The sequence below is a fragment of the Lepisma saccharinum genome, chromosome 20 (genome assembly GCF_977018435.1).
Source record: "Lepisma saccharinum chromosome 20, izLepSacc3.1, whole genome shotgun sequence".
Lineage (NCBI taxonomy): Eukaryota > Metazoa > Arthropoda > Insecta > Zygentoma > Lepismatidae > Lepisma > Lepisma saccharinum.
The window spans coordinates 7,399,140-7,426,450 of record NC_139248.1 but is presented as its reverse complement, the minus strand read 5'-3'; the positions used below and the strand labels follow the sequence as shown (position 1 = coordinate 7,426,450).

The 27,311-nt window shown below is 40.3% G+C and overlaps 1 protein-coding gene across 3 annotated transcripts in view; it reads left to right on the top strand.

The window, feature by feature from the left end:
* Tsp26A (Tetraspanin 26A) overlaps window positions 1-27,311 on the top strand; it is a 101,940-nt gene that overhangs the window by 58,026 nt on the left and 16,603 nt on the right. Inside the window, exons 2-8 of one of the 3 annotated variants that reach the window (XM_083142071.1) lie at window positions 12,452-12,572; window positions 14,155-14,228; window positions 16,869-16,943; window positions 18,099-18,197; window positions 19,344-19,472; window positions 21,078-21,128; window positions 24,407-24,517. In XM_083142071.1, the coding sequence (XP_082998197.1) occupies window positions 12,452-12,572; window positions 14,155-14,228; window positions 16,869-16,943; window positions 18,099-18,197; window positions 19,344-19,472; window positions 21,078-21,128; window positions 24,407-24,517 (660 nt within the window). Of the gene's footprint in view, window positions 1-12,451; window positions 12,573-14,154; window positions 14,229-16,868; window positions 16,944-18,098; window positions 18,198-19,343; window positions 19,473-21,077; window positions 21,129-24,406; window positions 24,545-27,311 lie in introns of all 3 variants that reach the window. The other 2 variants (XM_083142072.1, XM_083142069.1) reach the window with 2 other exon arrangements.

Below are 27,311 nucleotides of genomic sequence, written 5' to 3'. Positions count from 1 at the left end.
CGCGATCACCCACAGGTAGGTAGAAAAACTATACATAATAACAAAAACTAAAAATCAATAACAAGTCAATCAAACGATGTGTGAAGATATATAGAATTGGTATAAAATTTTTTCCCCCAAAAAAATCCCATGACGCAGGCGCGTCGTGGAACCCCCCCCCCCCCCATGGGCACCCTGCATTATACATACCTTACAGAGAATAACTGGAGTAAGGAAATCATTCCGAACACAGCCGAAGCTCAACCGAGCCGGACCGAGCTCCGGTGATTATGCCGATATGAATTCTGGGCTCACGTGACTGCAGCACCGCCGCCAATTAGCTGCCGTTTCGGATCGGAAGCCGGTAGGAGCGTTCGCTTTACTCCATTTCCTAATTCATTTATTCTTTTTATTCTCCCCTGTAAGGTACGTGTAATATATCGACGTCTTCTCCGAAATCTCATCTTAACATTGATACATGATACGCATCACAATTTTGTTTCATAACTGCTGTCGCAATTCTTAAAAGTTACCCCTTCCGATGGAAATTCAATAGCTTTGAATAGGCTAAAACCACGTGACTGCTTTGTTTGGTCTCAATCTTGCAGCGTGACGTCACACTAATATGGTCCATTGCCTTTGATTTCTTCCCAGTATTATTCATGGATTGATTTGCTTTTTTTACATCGCTTCTTGTGCCACATTTGGCTAATTTGCGAAGATGGGGATGAGCGATGATGATATGAAATTGATGAATGGGCACTCACAAACATCCATGCCCAGGCCAGGATTCGAACCCTGGACCCTTCCCAGTATCAGGGATCTCCCCAATGGCGTCAAAATGGCATAGTGGTAACCTAATCAAGTAGTTCCTGTTTGGATACCCAATGGAGACACATACTGGTTCGGATCTCGGGTGTAAAAACATGGTAAGTGACATTTTCGTCATCTCAGAGTTCATTAAGAAAAAAGGGTTATTAGAAGCTATACTGTAGATAAATTGTTTTCGTGTTGTGTTTACCAATTTCAGAAGGCTTCACTGAGTCCAGTGCAATTTATATAACATTGCAAATTCACTCGAAAATCGAAGGATGACCAAAATGTCACTTACCATGTTTTACACCAGAGCCCTTCAATTGATTAAAGGGTGCTGCATACTCAATGGGAGGAGAAACATTTCCTAGGGTGAGGTGAGGGTAACTCACCCCTGCATCCCCCACCATAGGGTGACAGAGTGGCTACTCACCGGGAAATCTGAGTGAATTATTGGCTCCGAGAATTCTGCGTGACTTTTTCTCCGCAGACGTGAAAAATTGAATTTATACATATTTATAAATGACCTGAAGCGAGTTTTCCCCCCCCTACGATTTAGCTTTAATTTTTATCGAGGAAGGAAAAGATGGCTGCAATTTTTTTTGTAGATTACTGCATCCCATAACATTTTTGACTTGAGTTTGTAGATGTATTTCAAGCAGAGGCGTCTCGTGAACGCATGCGGTGTATGCTGCGCATGCGTCAATTGTGGGAAAAAGGACAGCTTGCTCTGCGACGACATTCATGAGCATTTCTACATTCTAATTTTTTCATATATGAGAAGTATTTATTTTACACGAGAGCGCTCAACTAAGCTTATATATTACATTTCTTGGATCTGAAGTGAAAGAAAGTAATAATTATTTTCCCTCAATTGACGCATGCATCACTTCAGATCCAATAAATGTAATATAAGCTTAGTTGAGCGCTCTCGTGTAAAATAAATATTTCTCCTATATGAAGAAATTAGAATGTAGAAATGCTCATGAATGTCGTCGCAGAGTAAGCTGTCCTTTTTCCCATAACTGACGCATGCGCAGCATGCACCGCATGCGTTCACGAGACGCCTCTGATTTCAAGTCTGAGTGTGTGTTGTCGAATGTAAATTAAATATTTTAAATATATGTACAAGTAGCTTATTCTTCTTATTTCAGTAGGACAAAGACTGGAAACTATAAGAGATGCCATTACCTACTTTTATTGTATATACACTGTTTAATTGAATGGCATTAGAATTTTTGATACGTTGCCATCACACAGGCCCTTTTGTGTGTGGGGGGGTGAGAGACGATAATACGTAATGTTGAAATAGAGAAAACATCTGCTTGTACCCTTGAAATTTTGGAAAGTTCGCCTTGAAAACCGGGAATAATACTTGAATTTTATCATGGTCCTAGAGTGGTCACCCTGGGTGAGGAAACTCGCTCCACAAGGTTGTTCCTCACCTCCTCCTCCGTCTCAGTGTAGTTTAATCGAAGATGTAGACTAATCATCATAAAAATGTTTGAAATTTTTTGTTCCAGAAGATAGCTTCACTAGAATGAAAAACGAAATCTGAAAAGAAATGGTTTCCGTTTCTTGACAAGCGTAAGCAATGTGGACCCAATACTTCCTGCTGTTAATAGCATCAAATATCTTAATAGCCGCGGAATTGAGAGCGTCGTGGCCAGTGAGTATAACACCACGTGTCTCGGCTCGAATGTTGGGGTCGTACAGAAGCACGTCGGCAGTAAGGTGTGACGTCATTGGATTCGTTACTCGTGAGTACAGAATATTTGTTAATAGTGAAAGTGTATCATACGGGGTGTATACACGATCCATATTTGAGGGCCCACTACAACAGACAAATTACGTTTATACGCAGGTTGCGAAATCACTGCTGATTGGCGGAGGAAGAAGCAGAGACACGCTATTAAATAAATTATAAAATGTACAATGTATTATATCCACTGCCCTTAATTTTAAATTCGATTGCAAATTGAAGATTTCACCATACTGCTAATGCTAATGAACGATAATTTGCATGACTAAGTGAGGGGCAAAAAATTAATAGACATTAAGAATATAATAGTTGTTCTGTGTTTTGTTCTTACATGTGCTGAGTGTTCCTTTACCTCATATTTTAATTAGGTGAGGAGATTGCTGGGTCCAGTGTCCTTAGAGATGAGGATCTTTGTTGTTCGTTCTTTGTGTGTAGTTTCGATGTTAAAATATATTCGACTCCCAAACTAATTGTTCGTTTCTTATTAGAACAAAAACTCCCGTCGAAAACGTTTGGTGGTGGTGGTGGGGGGGATTTCAGGGCAAAATCGTTGGTTTCTGGGAGAATTCCCCCTGTGAGACCCCCCTCCCGGATTTCGCACCCTGGTTGTACCATGTTCTTCTGCGCTTCGAGTGTATACAGCTCGTGTTGCCTGTACGAACGAAGAAGCTCTCAATTCTGTTCCGAAATGCTCTCCCTGCAGCACAGAGAAACAAAAACCACTGTGGTGTAATTCGGGGCTGGTGCCACGCGGTATCACAATGGCGATTAAGAGTTCTTTCCCGAACTACCTTTCACCAGTGAACTTTGCCGCTCCAAGAACGTTCCCAGGGAAAATATTTTAATGTCGCATCCTCCGTCTCAAGGCGGCATGTGTGAATCTTCCTTCTTTACGCCGGGAAGCGGCTTGCGCGGGATTTATGCCTTCCGTGCGAAAATATTGGCGGATGAAGAATGCCATTAGTAAATCTGAGCGGCGTCTCCATCAGATTGCTCGTTCGTGCAGGTTTTATTGGAGCTTTTGAGAGTAAAAAATGGGTGACCTAGAATTAATGAGAAGTCAACCGTTTGGAAATACTTTCCATTTACTTGGGATTGGTTCTTGTGCTTTCTTCAGTGATGTGTTGTAGAGCGGCGTCTCTCAACCGCCGAGCCGCGAGAGATTGCCCTGAAGTTTGCGGCTTGCAGTCCGAGCTGGCAACTACCTGGAAAGATGTCCTCTCGTTCCGGGTTCACCAGTGCAGGTGCGAAAGCCGCTGAGAGGGAACTGTCACCCGTGCAGCCTCCAAATTTGAATTGCAACTGTAGGGCCGGAAGGGTGTAGCGACTAGCAGCCCGAGCTGGGAAGATAGCCTTTCGTTCGGGGTTTACAGCGAGAACGGGGAAGGATTTCGGGACAGTGGCGGTGAGCGATCAAACAATTTAACCCAGGGTGAGGGGCGTTGTTTCCCGCCTCCAAATTTGGAGGTTGACGGACAGGCAACAGGGTCAATTTAGTTTGCGCAGCAATTTTCATGAACAAGTATATTGGAATGGAAATGTTCTGATTAACTGGAATTTTTCGGTGTCCGAAATGGAACATTCCAATGATAATCAGCACTTGATATTGGCCAGAGGAAACTATAAAATATTTCTGTTAAATCCAGTCCTTGTCAACTAATTTAAACCAACGCTACTCATGGGTGACTCGTTGTGAAGACACCCAAGCATCAATCTGTCCTCCACGGAGTACACCCTGGCCAGTATGTTGCAGACTAGAGATGCTCTGGCGCCTGAACTCGCTGCCAGAATAATCCTCTGTGGGAGCTTGTGTTGTGTTCTGATCTCTTTGGGGAGGAGGGGTGGCTTGTGTTGTGTTCTCTCTATGTATGCGTGTGTCATTGTTCCTTCATCCATTTAATTTTATTACCGTTCATTATCATCTTCGCAATCAACCAAACTTACCGTTCATTATCATCTTCGCAATCAACCAAACGTAGCCGCAAAGCCAAAATGGGTGTGAGGAGCGATCTTTTGAGAAGGCACCAACAAGCCAACATCTTCTCCCCGTACACTCCGGTAATCGCAGTCTTGCAGGCCAACTCTTATGATTCTCTGTTGAATAGTTATCGGCTTTTAAAAATGTGATTGATTGATTTAGTTTATTTTACTACGCGTTTTGTGCCTCTTGGCTAATTTGCGAAGATGGGGATGAGTGATGAAATTATGAAATTGATGAATGGACATTCACAAACAACCAAGCCCGAGCGGGATTCGAACCCGGGGCCCTTGGCGTCGCAGCGCGATGTGCTAACCACTCGGTCATAGGGTCTGGCTTTTAAAAATGTGAAGTGATACGTAGATTTACAGCTCACTCTGCCGCCATTGCATCTGCACTCGTGACCTAGAGGTCGCCTCTGATTGGTTATGCTACGGAAATAAACTCCGTACCAGCTAACTGTAGACCAGGCGAACGAGAACAAGTCTCTGCGCAAGTAGTGACGCGAGACGGCTCCACCAATGAACAGTGATAGAAACCGGATTGCGTAATGGGCGACGGGAGTTACCCGTTCTCTCCGTTAGCGTTGCAAACTGTTGAAAAAGATAATACCGAAAGCACTTGCGAAACGGACCGTATTTTTATCTCCAGGTCCGTACGATTGGTTTAAGAATTTCTTAGGGAAATATTAGGGATAAAACTGCAAGAGCAAATTTTGACAAGCCGTGCATTTATCATACGGACTAAAGTCTGTACCGTACGTCCGTTCATGCCATGAAGTTGGCAACGTTGCGCTTTCACCAATCGATTTTCCTCCCTCTGCCAATATGCGCGGTCCTGCTCTACAGTTAGCTGGGATAGGGTATAAGACGCATCCTATCCTCGAGAAATGTATGGCATTTTTTTCACTTCACACCTGCTTTAGTCGAAAGCATTTTTCTTAACATTTATGCCATGACCAAAAAGCTACCGTGTAGAGTGAGAAATATTATGGCATTTCAGATGCCATAGCATTTCTCAAGGATAGGCTCGGTCCGTAGCATTGTTCGTAGCATAACCAATCAGAAGCGACCTCCAGGTCACGAGTGCAGTTGTAATGGCGGCCGCTTGAGATGTAAACATCGTATCACTTCACATTTTTAAAACACGATAATTATTCAACCGAGAGGAATTACGCTTCGTATTAAATGGTTTTATGTAGAGAAGCATGGCACTGATTAAATATATACCTTACAACATTTACTGTGCACGTATGGAATAATATTTTAGTTTTTTCAATTGTAAACACCGCGCACTCTCCATATGTGGTGTAACTCGACGTGCCTTTCATGCTGTATATGTTATACATTGTAATGGCAAAAGCTAGCCGAAAAGTTATATGAAATGCTTGCGTGTAAAAGTACTATCTGCTATGAGATTTTTGGAAGCTTTTACATTGCACAAAAATGCTAACGAAAATGCTTTCTTCTAAAGTGGGCCTTTTATTGGTCAAACCGTAAAATAAAAACCAATCAATCGACAAGTAAAAGCCCACTATCCGCCACAACGTAATGCCGTCGGTCCCAGCCCAAATGCATGTAATGGCTTGCACTTCCTTCCTAAGCCTTTTCCAAGGAAATGTCTGAATGGAAGAAGCGACGTCGGGCCTGAGGGAACGGCTTAATTGGCTGCGTGGTTGTTGACACAGAGTGAGATCGTTTTATGAAGGCCCGTCCGCAACTCCTTTTGTATTTTACAGAGCCGCGTTACGTCACGCCGTTGTGGCTTTTTTTTTTCCTGTTTTTCTCTACGTTGACGAAAGCTAGGAGGAAACGGGCGCACATCGTTTTTTTCTTACGACCAGCCTCTGCGCTGGCAGACGTGCATTTCACATTGCGTAACGACGGGGAAGCACAAAATAATGACCGTTTTCACTGCGGCCGCTTCATGGCAGTCGATAAATAATGTATGTGTGTGTGTGGCGAGGCAGCATCGTCATAATCGTGTTCTTGAAATAAACCCTTGTAGGTTAGGTATTCATGCAACGCCAAAGAACCCGGCACTCCCCCGACCTTTTTTTTTAAAAAGTTATAGTGACAGTTTCTCCCCATATTGCAAGTGGAATCGGCTTTTTAAGTTGATTAGTAAGCTATATACGATGTTAAAATATGATGAACAATTATTTATAGACACTCATGCAGTGGCGTGCCCAGGCTTTTCGGAAGTAGGGGGTTTGGTATACATCTTTTAGTAGGCAGCCCTCATTTTGCCATCTTTTCATGCATTTGATGTTATTTTTTTAGTAATATTGGGCCAATGGGGGTTTATAACCCCCACCAACCCCCCCCCCTTGCGCACGCCACTGCACTCACGTATCCCTTACGGGCAAAGAATGTCAAGTTACGGCTAGCCAAATGGAACTTTTCTAACGCATACAAAATCTTCAACCTGTTCTGTTCCTGTTCATGTGTTTTTCTACACCATCCGAAGCTTGATATTATCAAGAGAGCAAGTAAATAATGATCTAATGAGCGTAATGCTAAGTTTTCCCCTCCTACAACCATCCACCGTACACTTGCCGCAGGAAAAGGCATCTGGAGCGTGCCTCCATCGGGTTTTGAGCCCGTGCCCCATTGATTACAACGCGGCGTCGTTCCCACCACGCGATCGGGAATGCCCAGACGCTGATAGATGAAAAAAGTAGTTGCAAATCGGAAAATAACGTGAATTTGAGCTTTTGCGCCATTTTTTAAACGTATATCGCGAATTTAGTCCCTTTTAATGCGTATGTAGCTAACACAATAAAGTTCGTAGAGGGAGAATATTTCCATAACATCTTTGGCTGTTATGCATTTGAAGCTTCGGAACGAGTTACGACTCTCGAAGCAGCCAATGAACGAAGCGAGCCAATGACGTCATCTCATCCCAGAACCTATCGCTAAGCCCCTGCTCAGGCTCTACACGCCCAATAGGCTCACTAGTCAGACTCGCGTAGTCCGCTGGAGATGTTCCGAAAGTAATTGGACTCTAACTACGAATTGCTCAAGTGTTGTAGGTTACCTATGCCATATTTTAATTTCAGTTCGTTTTTGGGGTACAAAGAGTCTTTCAAAATACTTGAAAACTTATTTATGATTGACGAAATTATTCCCTCTTGGATTTATTGATTTAGTTCATTTAACGTCGCTTCTCTGCCACTTTTGGTTAATGGCGAAGATTAGCATGAATGGTGATAAGGTGGATGAAGTGCAATCACAAACATATAGGGAGGACACAACACGATCTCCACAGCCAGACGCCGGAGCCTCGTTAGTGTGCAAAATGCAGTCCAGGGTGTACTACATGGAAGGAAGGTTCACATGTGGATGTCCAGTAAAACCTCTTTAATCCGAACTAATGGGGGAGGGGATAAGTTGACCGGTTTAACGAAAGTCCGGATTAACTTAAATAACCTAAGAGAACAGTAGAAAGTGCATTAAAACTACGTTTATAGCAACAAAACACGTTTGTTATGGTGTATTTAAAGCCATGTTTAAACCCTTGCATTCTGCTCTTTTTTTTCCTTTTGCCTGTCCGGATTAACGAGGTTTTACTGTATTTATTTATTTGTCCCTTTCCAGCTTAAACCTGCGAACGCAACCATCACTACACTCAGTTCGTGAATAGGTTTGTGCTTGAGATATTCGACTCGTCCTGCCGCGTTTCGGTCGGTAAGCAGACAAATTGCAACTTACGCGTTGGCGAGAAAAAAATGTCTACACCAGAAACAGAACAAGGCCACCGACTGTCGTTTATTTATGAGTTATGACGCACTTTTTTCTCTGGCCACACACAGTTTTCAATGTTAATAGCTGTTGGGAGATTATGGCAGTTTCATGTCTGCAAGCAACCACCTCTGTTTTTTTCTTTCATAGGCTTGCGCACGGGGGTGTGGGGGCAAAGGTGGGCAATTGCCCCTCCTAATACTCTCACTTAGAAGTTTAGTGTAAAGAAATCCTATTACCGTTATTAAACAATATTATTCTGTTTAAAAGAAATCAAGGATTTTCAATCCGACGAAAGTTACCAGCAACTACGGCGGATTTATTTCCTATGTAATTGGATTTTCTCACTTCGTTCTCCAGCAAATTACTTGTTATTAAGACTTGCGCATTTTGTTCGTTAGCCTAGCTGTGTTACTCGTATGTGATCGGAGAATAAATTGATCACACACTGGAACGGGACTTTTTCAACCTGCTCAAGCGGCTCCGGCGCCCACCCAGTGTCTTATAAAGTGGTTACCTGGAGGAAACTCTGGGGGGTAAAGGCGGCCAGGTGCGTGGTGCTGATCACATCACCCAGCTTGGCCGAGATCAAGCAAGTGTACGCCTTCATGGTGTGGTGCAAAGCACAGGGGAGCACTTTTATGTAAATTAGTCTTAACCACACAGAAGGAAAATAAAGGGGAACAGAGCACTTCTGTGCTACGGAAGTTGAAATTCTTCTAATAGAGTGATTTTCGGGGGGTTTGGACCCACTATGTACGCCCCTGTTTAGTATCCATCAACACAATAAAACAGTAAGATAGGATGGTTTTCTTTCTTTCCCCGGCTGAACTTTTATCAAGGCTTCCCCCACCCTTATTAAGAGGGCCTGCGCACGCCTGTGTTCTCTTTGTGTGGTTTTCTGACTAGCAACAAATCAAACGAAGTGCAAAAATCCCCGTGTGTTTATGTAAATGCGTCAGTCGACCACTTCCGGTGTAGAGTTAGCTACTGTTGCACACGCTGAATAAAACGAAATAGGTTGGTATTAGCTAAAGGCAGCGGCTACGCCGGAAGAGGGCTGGGAACGCCTAGGTCACCTCACAGTTGTCTTGCATGCCTCGGAGACACAGATGGGAGAATTCACACCGAAGCGGCAAGCGACACATGTTACTTTAGGATTTCACCAATCGAACGTATGTCTGTACGGCCTACCATGCCGCTACGGTGTGAAACGTTGCTGTTGATTGGCTCGTTCCCAAGCGATACGCATCGCTTCGGTCTGAAATCTCCCTAAAGCAAGACATTCACAGCGTATGCTCAAACAACAGACCGACGCGACACGATGCACAGTATTGCGAGAAAGGCCCCGTCCGAGTGACAGATAAGCGTCATGTGAAATTTCGGGTCGAAAGGTTGCATTGATTACTGAGGGTTCGCTTTCAAATGACTTGTGTTGCTTCGGTCTGAAAGCTTCCTTGGATTGGTAAAATCGTCAAGCGACACCTGTCGTTTGGGAACGAGCCAATCCAATCAGCAACAACGTTTCACACCACAGAGCCTCACAAGCCTGTGTTCAATTGGTGAAATCCTCAAGCGACACGTCGCTTCGGTGTGAATTCTCCCTTAACTTAAAGACGAAGCATGTGGCAAAAAAGCATTTTCCATTCTACAGGGTGACCCGTAAGTCCCTATCCATTCACATATTTTATGTGTCCAGTGTATCTGTGTGCTGTCCTTCATTCTCGCTGCATAATATTATGCAACGCCATGTTCTGCGAGACATTTTGCGCAACATAATGTCCTTTTTCGACACAACGTCCTTTATGTATCCCCAAAGAGAGTTATCAGACGTTGTCAAGTCCGGACTTCAAGTATTTCAGAACCACGACCTATCCATTTGTTAGGAAAAGAGTCATTGAGATATTCACGCTCACACAGAGGGCATAATGAGCCTGAGACTCATCTTGTTGAAACCAAAACTTACAAGCATAATTGAATAACATAACATAATAACATATGGATGGGAACCGTGCTATGTTGCGGAAAATGTCTCACAGAACATGGCGTCGCATAATATTATACGCCCGGTGGAGGCACAGTGGTTCTGATCTCACTTTAAACTGTAGGTCCAGTCTCAATTAGCCTTTCTGTGCATAAATCAATCAATATTATGCGCAACAGCACACAGAAAACTCTATACACTAGATACATAAGATATATGAATGGATAGGGACTTACGGGCCACCCTGTATATTGAAAATTTAAGCACCTGAGATTGAAACCACATATATATCCAACAACTCTCGCCTCCCTCTATCTAAACTATTAATGGAGTTGTTCTATGGTGCCGGAGTTTTGAATCACCCTATATGCATGTGTGTGTGTGTGTGGAGAGAGAAACGGCGAGGGAGACAGTCTTGAAAGTGAGTTTGTTGGTTCAGATAATTCCGTTGCTTCACTTGGCGCCTTTCCGCCTTATAACAATAAAAAAATTACTCCCTTAATCCTCTTACAGTTTTCTCTTCTGCCAGAGGAAAAAAATGCCACACCAGAACTTGTTTTTCGAGCGGGTACCTTGCACGGGCGGTGAAAACAATGGCCCCGAGTTTTCCTGTACATCCATACGCTTGTTAATTTGAAAAGCGGAAGCAGTCAAATCTTCAAGGTTTACAGAAACGTGAAGAAAGAACATGGGGCGTGCTTTTATTCTTAATCTTCTGGCGAAACTAGCATTTGTTTCTACTTTATCATTGTCATCACCCCCCCCCCCTCGCCTCCCTAATTATAGATACCTAAAGTTGGGTAGCTCTGACACCTTTTGCAAGATAGTGTATAGGTTTTATCCTTATATTATTATTATTTTGTGTAGTCGCTTAAATCCTCACAGAACAAAAAAGATATGTAGATTATTGTTGGTTTATTTATGTTATTTGCCGACCTCCATGAGGGAGTAGTTTGCACAGCGTGCTACGACGCCAGGGGTCCCGGGGTCGAGTCCCGGCCTGAGCATAGCGAGTGTCTCTTCATCAATTTCATCGTATCATCATTCATCCTCATCTTCGCGATTATCCAAGAGTGGCAGAAAAATAAACCAAATGAATCAATCAACCTTTATTTTATTCGTATGACATTTCGCTTGAGGCAAAGAAATTCGGGTTGACACTACTTTTTTTAATCATTTACAGCTCTATAACCTTCTGAATATTAAAACCACTGAACAACCACTTATGTATATTGCTATTCATGTTCCTTTATTTGTTAGGCTTCCGGGATGGCATAGTGATAATGGCATTGCCTTGTAATAAAGGGGACACAAGTTCAATACCCGGTGGAAGCACATAGTGCTTGAGATCCCACTTTAAAACTGTAGGCCCAGCTCCGGTTAGTCTTTCTGTGCATAAAGTTGACTTGAAAACAAATTCAATGAACAAATTCATTTATTTATTCACGATAGAAGACACGATGATAAAATTAGTAATTAAGAATTTTGAAGTCACGACATAAAATGGGAAATTTTACAAAATTGTGCATAGAAATATGTTCAAATTATGTATAATTAATAATACGTTAAAAGATTAGGTTCTTGCATTAGTAGAATACCTCTCCTATCTTTCAAGATATCCAGAGGAGAAAGGCTACTTAAATTGGTAATTCATATGATATTCAACATTACTTTTAAAACATAGCCATTTGTATCTTACACCTTATACAAAGCATAGGATAGATATGTGCTTACATGATTAACCATGATATTGATAATAATATAACTACAATATATAGGCTGAATGGATGCCGATACTCCCACCGATACTGATTACTTTAAAATTGCGATAATTAAAATGTCTTCAAAATATTGACCAATAGTGGCGCATAAATATTCTTCTCCAATTATATGCATCAATTTACCGAAACATTTGCTTTACAATATTCAAGAATCAGAATATTAAAATATGTACATGTATGTGTGTAATCACAAAATATGTAGTTTGAATTTTGCATAATTTCCAGGATAATTATGTTTTGCAGACCCCATGAGAGACCAAAATTCCGGAAAAGTATCAGCTGGTATCGATAGATGAATTTCAACCGTTACTTTTCAATAGCAATACCACTGGTAACGGCTCAGCCGTAATATTATGTGTAAGATATACATATTTAACACAATGAAAATAATTATATTTTCTTGTCTTTCAGTTACTCGGCCTGGGTATCCTTGCCATTGGTATCTGGGCATGGACCGAAAAAGACACATTCAACAATCTTCAACGCCTTACAAATATTGCACTGGACCCTGCGTTTATTCTCATAATTGTGGGTGAGTTATGTTTTTCTATTACTATTCTGAAATAACAGTTACTATAAGTTATGGTTATCCTGTGTTATGTGGTCCATCATAGGAACTAACAATTTTTTTCCTGACTTTTCCTACATTTTAGTTTCATGTCCAGGAGGAAATTGTGTTAAGAAAATATTAAGTAGTCTACCAGTGTGGAAATCCTGAAAAAGTGAGGGAAATTTTCTTGTTTTCTGGAAAAATCAGCATTTTTGTGCTAGAACTTTTACAATACAGCTGTTTCAATATCAATAATCTATTTTTTTAAAAAAATTATTAACCAATTTTACCATTTTCTGACATTTATTTTAATCATGCTTTTTCAAAAATAAAATTTTGAAAATGAGTGAAGGTATAGGATGTGCAGAGCACTTAGTTGGTGTAGAGGTAGGGTTCCGTACATTATCTGTCTTTACAATAGTATAGATGATATGATTAGCACCATGATTTGGCTACCTCATGCTGAATCCCAGATTATCTATTCAAATCTTGGGTCTTCCTTATTCAAAACTACACTGGTCGACAATTGCTAAGGAACAAACACATTTTGACCAATAACTTTTGACTATGTGAACGAACATAACCTTCCAGGATCTCGATAGAATACCATGCTCCAGTAACGGATCCTCTGGCAAAGATGTGCAGTGGTGTTTTCCCATTTTTCATTATGCCTCATTATGCCCCCCTATACCATGACTCCGGGTCCCCCATACCTGTCACGTTCACAGATGTGCTGTGCATGATATCGTGTTCCACATTCTCTCCACACCATTTGATGTCCAGAATCACTTGTCACACAGTACCGCGATTCATCGGAGAACATCACATAACGGTGAGCTGGTTTTAATGGCACACACTTAACTGGCTTCCAGGCATACAACCTACCACTATTCAGTCGTCGTGTAATGGTTTTTGGGGACACACGGACACTATCGATCCTGGCGAGCAGTTGTACATCTTCCACGACCTCCACCATGCTTACGCAAAGTTGTTCCTCTGGTACAAGTAGCTTTCTGAAGTCGGGAAATGACACTTTTCGATACCCCCATAACACGTGCCAGTTCAGTGACACTTCGCCCTGACTCCAGCTCACCAACCACTCTGCCCTGTTCATAATCACTTAAATGTACTCTTCTCGCCATCTTCCTACACGCTTCATCTGTTGCACACCAGTATTGTACTGCCAACAGCCTCTACCATGTTTGACTGTTTCCCATGGGTACCACCTCCTACCACAGTACTGCAGTCTTTTCCTGATAACGATGCTCCAAGCGCACACGTTCCTTTCTGAATGGGCGCAACAATTCCTTGCTGCCCTCTACTGGTCTTTTTCTGGCAACAAACTGACACGGAGTTGTGTATGAAAAAGATATGGGTCAATATATGTTTGTTCCTTAGCAATTGTCGACCAGTGTATTAAGAACCTCAACATTCTATCCTGGTATAAACATTCACCATGTTTATTGTCTTCCTGACAATAATATTCATTAATTCTTTCTTAAAATGGAAGTGTGGGTGTTATCTTTTGATTGAAATTGATCCTGAATGTGTGTTCAATTTGCAGGAACTGTCACCTTCATAATTGGCTTCACTGGCTGCGTGGGAGCCCTTAGAGAAAACACGTGCCTATTGGCTGCCGTAAGTATTTATTTTTAACCACTTGTGAGCAAGTGTAAAGCATATAATGTGTCCAAAAGCTAAATTATTAATAGTGGCTAAAAGGTTTGTAAATTTACAGTAGTTGAATAACTTTTAGAATTTTGAATGGCTTAATAATGAGAAAAAGTCCCAAGTTCTGTCTAAGGTGCTGTGTTTTGGGTTCCACCTGCGGGACGGCATGGGTTCGAGTCTGCCTGGGTTCTGTCTCTGGTTTTCAGCCTGTGTATAGGACTGGTGGCAACCCACTATCGTGAGGAAATTGGGAAGCAACGAGTGAGTAGCGTAACCTGGTCACAGATATCTCCTATAATGGCTGAGGGTTCGACGTGCTGACCCCACATCACCCCATTACCGGTTGAAGATCTCCACACTCTAGGTAGGATTGTGAGAGGGAGACTGACAGTGGGGAGATAGGCCAAGGCACTTCCAGGCTGTTGAGTCACAGGTTATTATACGAAGGCTATATTTTTTTCAACCTCCGATAGGGCATAAAATCAAAACCACAGTGAATAGCAAAATGGGTTTATTGACAAAAGTTATGTACATGTATAATCTACTTTTCAACGTAATCACCAAGAAGATTCAGATATTTATTGTACCGATGCACCAGCTTTCCAATACCCTCTGCAAAAAAAGGTGCAGCATGTCTGTTGAGACAGGTCTGCACGGTATCCTGAAGCTCCTCCTCATTGGTGTGGATGCGCCGTCCTCCCAACCACTTCTTCATCACTGGGAAAAGGTGGATGTCACTCGGTGCCAGGACTGGGGTATAGTGATCAAACACTTCCCAGTGGAATTGTTGAAGAAGGTCTTGGGTTGACCCAGCAACATGCAGTCGGGCATTGTCATGAAGCAAGACAATGCCCGAAGACAGCATGCCTCTCCATTTGTTCTGGATGGCTCTGCGTAGTCTGCGCAATGTCTGTAATTGGGGAACTGCAAAGTTTTGAAGCATGTCTAGGAACACATTTCCTGTTATGGTTTGCTCAATGAAAAAGGAGGGGCCTATAACTTCATTAATCGTTAAAGCGCACCAAACATTCAATTTTGGACTGTCTCGGGAATGTTCCACATACGCATGCGGATTCTCAGATCCCCATATCCTAACATTGTGTCTGTTAACACAGCCAGACAAGTGAAAAGTTGCTTAATCTGAGAAAACAATGTTCGATAGAAAATTATGGTCATTATCAATCTTGTTTAGAATTTCATTGGCAAATTCTAATCTTTTTGGCTTGTCATTAGGCTTAATTTTTTGCAACAATTGCAACTTATGCGTGCGCAAACGTAATCGTTTATGTACCACATCGTGCATAGTTGACCTTGGAATTCCCAGCTGCCTGCTCGCTACTCGAATTGACTTCCTCGGGCTACGTGTCAAACACACTCTTATTGACTCCACCCATTCGTCTGACACACGCGATTTACCACCACTGTGAGGTTTCACTACACTCCCTGTCGATAAAAATTGTTCCTTCCTCGCCTGGATATTGTTGCGTGATGGAGGATCCTTGCTGTAAACACGTCAGAAGTTTCGTTGCACTTGAACAACACTTTTTGACTCTGGAAACCACCACACGCATTGCACCTTTTCGAGTACCGACGCCATTTTTCGTTTCGGCGATACTAGCGCCGTCACCGGTAGTCGTAAAACTATGAAAATTTGCTGAACAAAACTCTCTGAGTTTTTCTTCAAAATGTATGTTTTCTTTCTTCCCTATCTCAGTCCATATTAAAACCACACACTTTTAAAAACCGTCAGTCCCATTCCAAACATTCTGTATTTCGTCAGAATTTGGAATATCATAGTTTTTTCTTTCTTTCTTCCTTCAAATTCGGAGAATGATTTTTCTGGCACGGGAAATAGATCCAGCGGAGACTTAAGAATTTTTCACAGTTTATAAATTCACATAAGGAACTGAAGAAGAGCAGCTTCAAAAAAGGCCATGGCATAAAGAAACCAAAGTATATAGGTACAGATACAGCTCATAAACAAAAAGTGTTCGAAGTAAAGTGCTGCCACTTCATGTTGGCAGTACAATGTAGATCAGGGGTTCTCAACCTTCGTCTGCTCGCATCCTGGTAAATTTGTTTTTTTAAAAGTCGATGCCGATCCCAACAATTTTGTAAACTTGTAAATAGCTTGAATTTTTTTTTTAACTTTATACATTAACATGTACCCTGGAAGGGCCATCTTTCCAGGTGGTTGCCAGCTCTGGCTGCGAGTTGTTTCACCCTTCTGGCTCCGAGTGACCAGTCTGCCAACTTCCAAATTTGGAGGTGACAAGAAACATGCTCCCCAGGTAGACCGTTAGATCCATCACCGCCTCTGTCATGAAAGCATTTTCTGTTATCGTGGTTGAAAATCAAACGAAAGGCCATCTTTCCAGGTGGTTGCCTTGCCACCTCAGGGCCTTGCCAAGTAGCAAACTTGAGGAGAACCTCTCGTTCAGCTCGGTATAACTAACGCTAGGGCCAGGTTCCAGACTGTGGCCCGGTGTTTGAGAAACACTGATGTAGGTCATTTTGTTGTTTGTCTTGTGTTATTGTTTAAGTATGTTATTAGATTCTGAATTTAAGATTGAACATCTATTAATCTCTTTTTCTCTTCATTTGCAGTATGCCATCTTCTTAGCTATTCTGCTGCTGTTGGAAATGACAGCAGGAATCCTAGGATTCATTTTCAAAGACTGGGTAAGAGTTTTGATCTTGTATTTTTCTTAGTATTATATACATTTTCAAAAATTCATTGTACAAAGATGGTTAATATTCACTTAATAACAATAATACCATGTAACTTGCAAAAAAAATCATAAATATTTAAGTGTGTAGCACAATTATGGTTAAAATATGCCACTGGTTGTAATGCAAGCTTTAGTGGTGGAATGGGTAGTGTAAAGTGATACAATCCAGAGGTCCCAGGTTCAAACCCTGGTCAAAGATGGGTGCACCATTGTGTTAGTCTCACTGCCATTTTACCATTCATCCTCATCATCACTCTTAACCCCAGAGGTAGTAAGTGATGTAAAATAACCAAAATACAAATAGTTATAAACCATTGATTGTATTCAAAAGATTAAGTATACTCTGCAGAGAAAATGTAACAAAAAATCTAGGGTTTTCACAGTACACAATGAATTAATTTTTATTTTGTCAGTTAATTTTTATTACATAGTTTATATCATTGCCTGTGTATGTGTGTGTTTTTTGTACATGTAAAGGTTTTTTTTTTTAAGAGTGATAGAACTTTCGATAGGGATAGCTGTAATTTGTTTTGTTTTGATGACATGTTGTTTTGTCATTTCTGATCAGTGAGCATTGGCAAATGATCATGGAAAGACTGACGCCGCAGCAACGTTTACAAATTGTGGAAATATATTTCCAAAATCAATGTTCTGTTCGCCAAACGTATAGAGCACTTCGGAAATATCGGTGCTGTCAGTGAATTGGCCTCACAAGATCATGGGACCTAACGCCACTGGATTATTTTCTTTGGGGATATGTAAAGTATCTGGTTTATGCTGATAAACCAGCAACAATTGACGCTTTGGAAGCCAACATAACTCGTGTTATTAACGACATACGTCCCCAATTACTTGAAAAAGTGGTTCAAAATTGGACTGATCGAATCCGGTTCATCACAGCTAGTCGTGGTGGACATATGCTGGAAATTATTTTCAAAAAGTAAATGTCAGAAAGTTATCTTTCAAATAAAAATGCAATTGGCTTCAAACTTAATTTTTTATGTGTTATATTTCAATTCAAATTTCTATCACTCTAAAAAAAACACCCTATATATGCAATAAAACAAACCTGGAAAGTAATAATGTGATTTTTGTTATTTCACAGATAAAATCTCAAGCAACTGGAGGCTTCCAGGCATTTATAGTGCATTATAGAGAAGATCCAGATCAGCAGAATTTGATAGACTGGATTCAAGAAGATTGGGTAAGCAGACTTTTGATTTCTTTGTTAATAATAATTATGGAAAGGCCTATATGGAATTTTGGCCAATACTGATAAAGTCATCATCATCCTTCGCTGTTTCCTGCCTCTGGCTGGGTCAGCATAGAAGTCGAGCTTCTCCATTTTTTCCTGATCTTCCACCACTCCCCTCTTTCCACCGACATTTTGGTCTCCCCCTTGGCCTTATTCCCACTCCTTGCATAGGCATGCACACAAAGGGGGTGGGGGGCAAGAGGTTTTATCTGTTGAGATATAATTTGTTTAATAAAGGAAAGATAAAAAATAACTGTGTTAGATTATTTTTCATATACAAAAACCTTCATGAAGAACAAAAAATGGAAAGATTGAAACAATGAACATAGTTTGCCTGTAGTGTCCTCGACTCAAAGTTACCCTTACACATAAATCCCATAACGTTTGATGCATTTAAGCAAGCGTTTTACAAGGCATGAAAAGAAGTTTGGAAAAATTCCACAGAACACTCCCTGCCCCACCGTTCAGAGCTGTTTTCACCTGTAGGTCGTCGAATTGCATGCCACGAAGCACAGACTTACAACAGACTTTATGGTATCCCAAACTCTCAATTATCAACTGTGCTGACCCATAAGACATGTGCACTGCATCAGAAATGTCCTGGATGGTGATGCATCTATCCGCTCGAATGAGCTCATCAACCCTGTGGCAGTTGTCGTCGGTCATAGACGTTGATGGCCTGCCAGTCCTTGACTTGTCCGCACTTTTGTTTTCTCCCACTTTGAACTTAACTACTTAAGTCTATGCTAATAAACAAATTATACCTCGAAAGGCAAAACTTTTTGATGCCTCCAGGTACTTTGCAGTCATTGCAAATCCTTTGAAAAGATGAAGATGTGGAAAATTTATTAATTTTCAGTTGTCTTATGTTCATGTATTTTTTTTGTTGATTGTGTCTGTGCGGCTGCACCAACAAAAAATGTTGGAGAAATATTGGATTGTTCAAATTAGTGTCATTTTCACTGATAAATAAATTTATTGAAATATTCATATATAGCTTGCTGAATGAGAGATCAAATACTTGGTAATACTATATGCATGTTTGTTTAGAGTATTAGAGATACTGATTGTAGTTTTTTTTTTGTCTATTTTCAGCTTCAATGCTGTGGGATAGAAGGCCCAAAGGATTGGGATAAGAACAACTACTTTAATTGTTCGTCACGAGAAGTTGGCAGTAGGGAGGCGTGTGGTGTTCCGTTCTCTTGTTGCAAGAGAAAACCAAATGTATGTAACAAATCTTTTGTTAATAAGATACATTTTTCAGGGTTCCTATTTAAAAAAAGCATGGTTGCTTCTTTTACTCATTATTATGCTATGTAGTCAATATTCAGTGGCGTCGTTAGGCCCTTTTGGAGGGGGCTTCAGCCCCCCCAATCCCTCGATAAGCCCCCCAATTTTTAGCTATTATTACATACAGTATTTCGAGAAATTATTAATGCAGGAACATACCTCTAGATATATATTCTGGGAAAGACTCGTTTCGTTGTGACATAGTTTTTTTAAACCACAATCTCACATCTGACACGTCATGTCTTTAGCTGGCAACAGTGCAAACGATCGCCTCATTTGTTCTATTTTCACAACGGTTGCTACGCGAGGAAACGGTAGTGGTGCGTTTTGTGTTACGGAGTTTGTGATATTGTGTGTTTGTTATCAAAGCTTTTTGTGACATTTACGGTTGTTCGTACAACAATGGACAAATTTATTATTCGAAGTAAGCGCCTGAAATCGGAAATTGGAAAAGGAAGAGTCATGAATTGTGTGTGGATTGTGTTATTGATAATTTTGCAAGAAATTCGAACCGCAGAGTACAGCTGATACGTAAAGACATAGTTCACCAGCATTAGAAAAACAGGACAAGAATATCCATCTGTTTTCATAAAAATTAATGCAGTAAGTCTATGTTAGTTTTAATTCCTTATGCTTGTTATATATTATTGTCTCATTAATCAATTTGCTATTTTCACACATTAAAAATATTTACAATAGTAGTAAGTCATGTATCTGGTTGCAGCCCCCCCAAAGCAAATGGCCTAGCGACACCACTGTCAATATTGATCACATTCTTCTCGATTTTAACAACCTCAGACAGACTTTTAACCTTCCAAAGGACTTGTCATCCATGTTGGGTGACGATGTCAGTGTTTTAAGCAACGTTTTGGGGTTTTTGAGATGAGCAGGTCTCCTCCTCAAGCTTTTCCTTACCTTTTTAATGTGTTGTGGTTGTCCAATGCAGGTCTGTTTACAACCTGCATTTTTTAACCTTTTTTTGAGGGGCTTTTTATGCCCCTTTTTTATCTTTTTAATTCTACGTAAGGGTTTTAGATAAGGGGATCTCCCCCGCATTCATTAAGGGTGCAAAATGGCCTGATGTGCCAACACACCCAATACTTTAAATTCAATCAATCAATCAATTTGCAGCAAAACAATCGGCAAACGACACATACAAGTTTTCATAAGCAGTCAAAAACGTATATCTACATTATCCATGATTTACATTAGGAGGAAACATGGACACGTTCTTCATGTCAAAAGGATTAAGGGTATGTAGGTATTAAATAACACGTCAAGCAATCAAAATTTCCTTTCATTAATCATTCTTAACTTTAATTGTTCTACAGAAAATTACTACAGCATAGATACAATGTAGTATATATAATTGCCATTACAAGTATTGTAGATACTGCAGAAACTGTAAATTATTGCAGAAAATGTTCATGTAATAATATAATTTTATTTTCATGTATATTATGTAGTAAAAATAGTTGCATTGGCTTCTGTCTTATCACGTTTGTTCACATGTTAATTATGAACATTTGTTTCTTCTAGGAAATAATAAAGAACAAACAATGTGGTTATGATGTGAGAAAACAAGACTATGTGAGTATTCATCTTACTTTTTTATTAGTTTGTAATTTCAGATCTCTCTGTCTAAAAGCTTGCATAAAGGGAAGGATTTTCTGTAGTAAACATTGCTCTTCATTATGTTATTACTTTTTATTCGTAACTGAAATTACAGACATTTAATTGACATTAAAAAGAGAGATAAAGCATTTGATAGAATATAAAATGTTATAGTGTTGTTTTGATGTCTGCACATTCGTGTCATTGTACAATAACATGTTTGTATGTATTCTGTTGTTAAGGGTGCTGTGCATGCAGTTACGCAGTAGACTAACATGCAAGTGACATCTCACACCACTTATTTTCAGCATTTCACATTTACATTTTTTCCTCTAGTTGCACTATTTAATAAAATATTATTTTGCATCCATGTGTGAATATATACGCACAAATTCATCCTTTTTCTTCTAACAATTAATACCTCCGTTAAGTCACAGTGGTAAAATGGCATAATTCTATACTTACATGCAGGCTGCGGTAAAAATATACCTGATTGATAAAATCATGAGCAGCTTTACAATCAAACTAATGTACTGACTTTCTATTTTACATTGGAAATCATTATTACTTTCCCCAATAATCTGTAATTTTTGAATTGGTGACAGGTTGCATTGACTTATTTAACAGATTCATTCATTCATTCAGTTATTGTCCTATAGTTTGAAGTTTCAGTAAACGGCTCTCTCATACCTGTTTTATGATATTGTGCAATCTTTGTGATTTTTATGGTGTGTCAGATAAGAATATTATTTTGTTACAAAAATGCAGTGCTTTATTGTAGGAGTTGGACATAAACACTTATTAACAGTTACTGTTTTAAGGAATAATTTGGTGATTAGTTGCTGTAATATTTGTTAAGGTTTATAAGCATATTAATCTACAGACAGATCTTGACACATGCAAATCTGATGTACGAGGTCTGACAATTAAGTTCGCGAACTTATCCCAGAAAATATGCTACATGCCTTATTGCTGAATAGCACTGTGGTCACCTTCAAAGTACTCCCCTGGGGAAGCTATACACAGATGCCAACGCCTATTCCACCCTTCAAAGGAATTTTGGAACTCTGTTTCTGGAATGGCCTTCAGAGCTGTCATCTTATTAGCCTTAATGTCCTCAATGGCATCAAAGTGTCTTCCTTTCAAAACTTGTTTGATCTTCGGGTAAAGAAGAAAGTCATTGGCGGCAAGGTCAGGTTAGTATGGCAGGTGGTCTACCAAAGTTATTTGTTTCTTGGTCAAAAACTCCCATACTGACAGTGCCGTGTGGGCAGGAGCATTGTCGTGAAGCATGAGCCATGAGTTGTTGACAAGAAGTTCCAGTTGTTTGTATCTCACTTTTCCACGTAGCACTCCCAAATAGTACACTTGGTTAACTGTCTGTCCTGGTGGTACAAATTCATAGTGAACAATCCCTCAGATATCAATAAAGGTTATCATCAACATTTTTATTTTGATCGACTGAACTTTTTCGGTCGTGGAGAATCAGGTGACTTCCCTTGGGCACTTTGTCGCTGTGTTTCAGGGTCATACGCGAAGATCCAGGTTTCATCACCTGTAATTTTTTTGGCCCAAGACATTGTCTTGCCTCTCCAACAGGTCTGTGAACAGTTCAACTCTCCTTTGCTTTTGTTCATCGGTGGTCTGCTATGGATCTCATGGTCAGTCGCCGATTTGCATGCACAATTTGACGAATTTTGGCATGTTTTCATCCTTTTGGCTCGATACTGGCCACCCTACCCTTTTTTCATGAGCCACTTGTTCCCCGCCCTCATAAAACCATTTAATCCATTTGTACACCACTGTTTTCTTCATGGCATTCTCGCCGTACACCTGCACTAACATTTCCTGTATTTCACTCCCACTCTTGCCCAGTTTCACCAGAAATTTGATGTTTGTTTTGCTCTAATTCCAGCTCAGCCATTTTCACGATAGCACGCACACACAAGCACAAACAACAATACATGCCACTCAGCACAAATCCGCCACGTCTCACACTGCTGTGAGGAACTGAAATACCAAGGTTACAAGATCTTACAAAGCTGCTTATATAGTGCTGCCCTCAACACTAAATGGTGGCGAGTTCGCAAACTTAATTGTCAGACCTCTTACAATTGGAAAAGGCATGCTTCTTGTGCTATGAACTGAACATGTTGGATGGAATGGTTAAGTTGACAACTGAACCTTAAGAAACATTGTTAATATACAGGAGGTCATGAGTTCAACCCCATGGCCAACAATAGTTTTCATGAGTTGCTCTGTGCAAATGCTAAGACGGCACCCTTAAAAGATACCTCCTTCAAATCCCTTGTTCTTTTCACTGCTTCTAATATTTGGTTCATATATCTATGCATGTATGTTTGGATCAACCAAATGGTATAGAGAAGTTACTTTGAATAAGTCAAGTCCAGTGTCTTTTTTGCCCTGTAATTGTGCCATTTTTCTGTATTCTTCACAATAATTTGTTGTTAAGGAGAAAGCAAGGTACAAGTCACAGTGGACTGTTTGTCTCGTCATTATTTTCATCTTATCATCATTCATCCTGATCGTCTCAATTTACCTCAGAGGCAGGAAATTTGTATAAAATAAGCAAAAATACAAAACTTGTGCCCAATCCAATAGTAGTTATCTTATCTGATGGAAGACTGAAACCATTAACATTGTGAACTTTCTTATCAAGAAAAATTATGTATAAATACTAGTATAAGCCTTCCATTTTAATTAAACCACACCCACCTACCAGAGTTTTGATTTAAAATATGCAAAAGATTACACAAGGTAATCGGAATGTTAAAATAGCTATCATGTGATCATGAAATTTGCTTTTGCCACACAATGTTGGTGTAAAATGAAATAAAATTATTCATATTTTCAGCATTGATATTGGTATCAGATGCCATAGGGCATAAGGTATACTTTAAAAATACGGAAAAGAAAAATGACAACTGTGAACTAATGTAAGTAAATTTTGGCTTTGATATGTCAAGGTCTGTCTGCATAGTTTTACCTAAATATGAACTTTGAAAAGGTGATTGCAAAATCCGTAGTATGCTTTCATCATAAAATAATTTTATCACATAAACCATTTAATAAAAAAAACATATTACAATAGTTGTTTAAAATTTGACAGCATGGGTGGTTGTAACGCAAGTATCCTAGGTTAAAAGTAATGTTAAGAAATGCTATCCATGTGGGTGCTTCTGAAGGTTGTACAGTGTGGTGGTGGCTTAACAAAACTAACTAACTCTCTGCAGCCTGGTGAGCGCAACATCTATGAGCGTGGATGCCTAAGAGCGGGGGAGGAGTGGATAGAAGCTAACTTGGTTCCCGTAGCTGGTGTAGCGGTAGGGGTGGCAGTGTTGCAGGTAACTTTTAAAAATGTCTATAAACAGGTGTCGGCACCATTGTTCTTTTGTTCTGGTACGGACAGCAACTGCAGGCTTTCCATCAACTTGTGCATAAGAGCCATAAATGGACCAAAAAATATTGAACGGAAAAGCTTTGTATAGAAGAAAGCACTATGGTGACAACAAATCCATTTTTATTAATGGTGTGCTGTATTCAATGCAGTCATTAAGAGAGATGGTCCTCCTGATGGTATAGTGGTAGTGCTGTTGTCTTATAATCAAGAGGTCCTGAGTTCAATCCCCAGTGGTTCAGATTCCACTTTAAACTGTTGGTCCAGTCCCAATTTGCCTCTGTGCTTGAAGTGCGCTTCAAACAAAACTCAAATTTTGTGAGTTCATCATTCATCCTCATCATTGCAATTGTCCCAAGATATTGAAAGTGATGCAGAATAACCGAACTGTAAATAGAACAAACAAGTTGTTAGAATCAATCTCACGTGATTCATATATGCACACAAGTTAGAGGATCATTGACTCTGAGCTTTATACCAGATAGAAATATATAATTAGTAGCGTACCCATGGACGGTTGAAGGAACTCATGACAATCCCATCATTTCATGTATCCTTACCACATTGTTGGCCAAATGCATTAATGCCAAGTTTGAGATGTGGCATGGCATGACTGTTTCTTTCATAGAATCATCATTCATCCCCACTGTTATCAGCCAAAAGAGACGGGAAAGCAATGTAGAATGCGAAGAATGTGTGAAAAGCTGAGAAAATTTTACTGAAAAGTAAGCATACTTATTTTGACAATGCTCGTTACACGATTGACTCGCAACCCTGCCACTGAAGGATTGTTCTTTGAGTCCCCCTTCATGTAATCATAATTCATTGTCATCTTCAGAGTTAGGCTGAAGTGCCAGATCACAATTCATCTACCCTTCCATGTGAAATATACCAAACTGACGATATGTTCCTGTTCTGCACATTATACTTCAGTTTACAGTTTTTAATCCAGCAAATATCATTGCCTCGGTGTGAAAAGATCTCCATATGGTTCCAGTGTGGAATCGATGTCCACCTGACCTCCCCAATAGTATAGTGACTGATCCCGTGTGGCGAAGTGGTTAGCACAGTACGCTACAACCCCAGGTGTCCTGGGTTCCAATCCCAGCCTGGGCATGGGTATTCTTGTGAGTCCCTTCATCAATTTCATGATATCATCACTCATCCTCATCGTCCTGATTAGCCAAAAGTGGCAGAAAAGCAACTCTAAATAACAAAAATCAAAGATAGCATAGTGGTAACGTTGTCACCCTGTAATCAAGGGATTCCAGGTTCGATACCCAGTGAAGGCCCATAGTGGTTCAGATCCCACTTTAACCTTTTGCCGCCCAAGGCCTTTTTCACAAGTAAGCCTATTGCCCAAGCCGATTTTGAGTAAAATGCAGAGTTTCAATTAAATGAGTGTAGATCGGAGGCTAATTGCCCTAGATAGATGAGTGATATATCGTTGTACGCGGAATGAACCGGAGATTCAGACTATATGAAATTTTTGAAAATTCGGCATATATGTGGTGGGGGAGGGGGCTAACTCTCAAAATTCCAAAATTTCGGGGAAAAAAATTTGGTTCTCCCACCCTCCCCCCAAGAAAAAAGTACATGACAGTGTCGACATGCACATGGAAATGATCGCTGACATGTAAGGAACACAAAAATATTTGCATTATTATCATATGACCAATGTAACTTGAGTTGTACCCCCAAAAGGAATGGTCGGCACGCCACTGATTCAAGCTTCAAAATGCAGCGGTACCTTGAAGTGACTATAGCTCAGAAACTAAATGCCCTAGAGATATACCGTTGTACGCAGAATGAATCACAGATTTAGACGATATATAATTTATGCACATTCGGCGTACATATGGAGGGGAAAGGGGGGAAATCCCCTCAAAAATACTTTTCTTAAAAAAATGGTGTCCCCCCCTGCCCCGAAAAAAAATGTCAAAATGCACAAAATGCAAAATTTATGCAAATTTGGTGTATATATGGAGGGGGAAGGGAGAAAACCCACAAAAATTATTTTAAAAAATTGTCACTTAACCCAAAAAATGTCCTCGCACTTGGGCACAAAACGACACCTACGCACAACAGTCATGGGCGAAAAGCTAGAATGTAGTGACAAATGAGCGCCAATTCTTGCAGCTGCTTGAAATTCTATTTTTAGACAATGCTGGGTAACCCCTGTTGCCACTTGTGCTAAAAAAAAAAAAAAAGGTTTCCTTCAGCGTGCTTCGAAATTCCATCCTCACAACGCAGATTCAACAACCAGTCTTCCCCCTCCCCCCCTGCTTGTGCCCTCACGGAAAACTTTCATTTTGACATCGTATACTGATAAACAAGCTTCCTTCGAATGCACTTAGCAAGAGGGAGTGAAAAGCATTGCTTTAGAACAACAAAGCTGGTCTTCCTTTGTTGGCAAAAAATTGACCTTGAAAAGAGACGCAAAAGAGAAGTCCCTTTTCCCGCATTTCCCCCTCCATTTTCATGAAGACAAAAAAAATGCAAAAAAAAACATTTCTGTTAAATACATGTGTTAGGAACAATATAAAAAAATAAAATCGAAATTCTAGCCAAAAATAGAAAAGTTATAACGTAAAAACTACGACCTTGACACAGCGTCTCGATCGAGATGCTTGGTGTCCTGAGGGTTACTTTTGGGTATCTTGTTCGAGACGCTTGGGCACCAAAAGGTTAAACTGTAGGTCCAGTCTTGATTACCCTATTTGTGCATAAAGTGGACATTT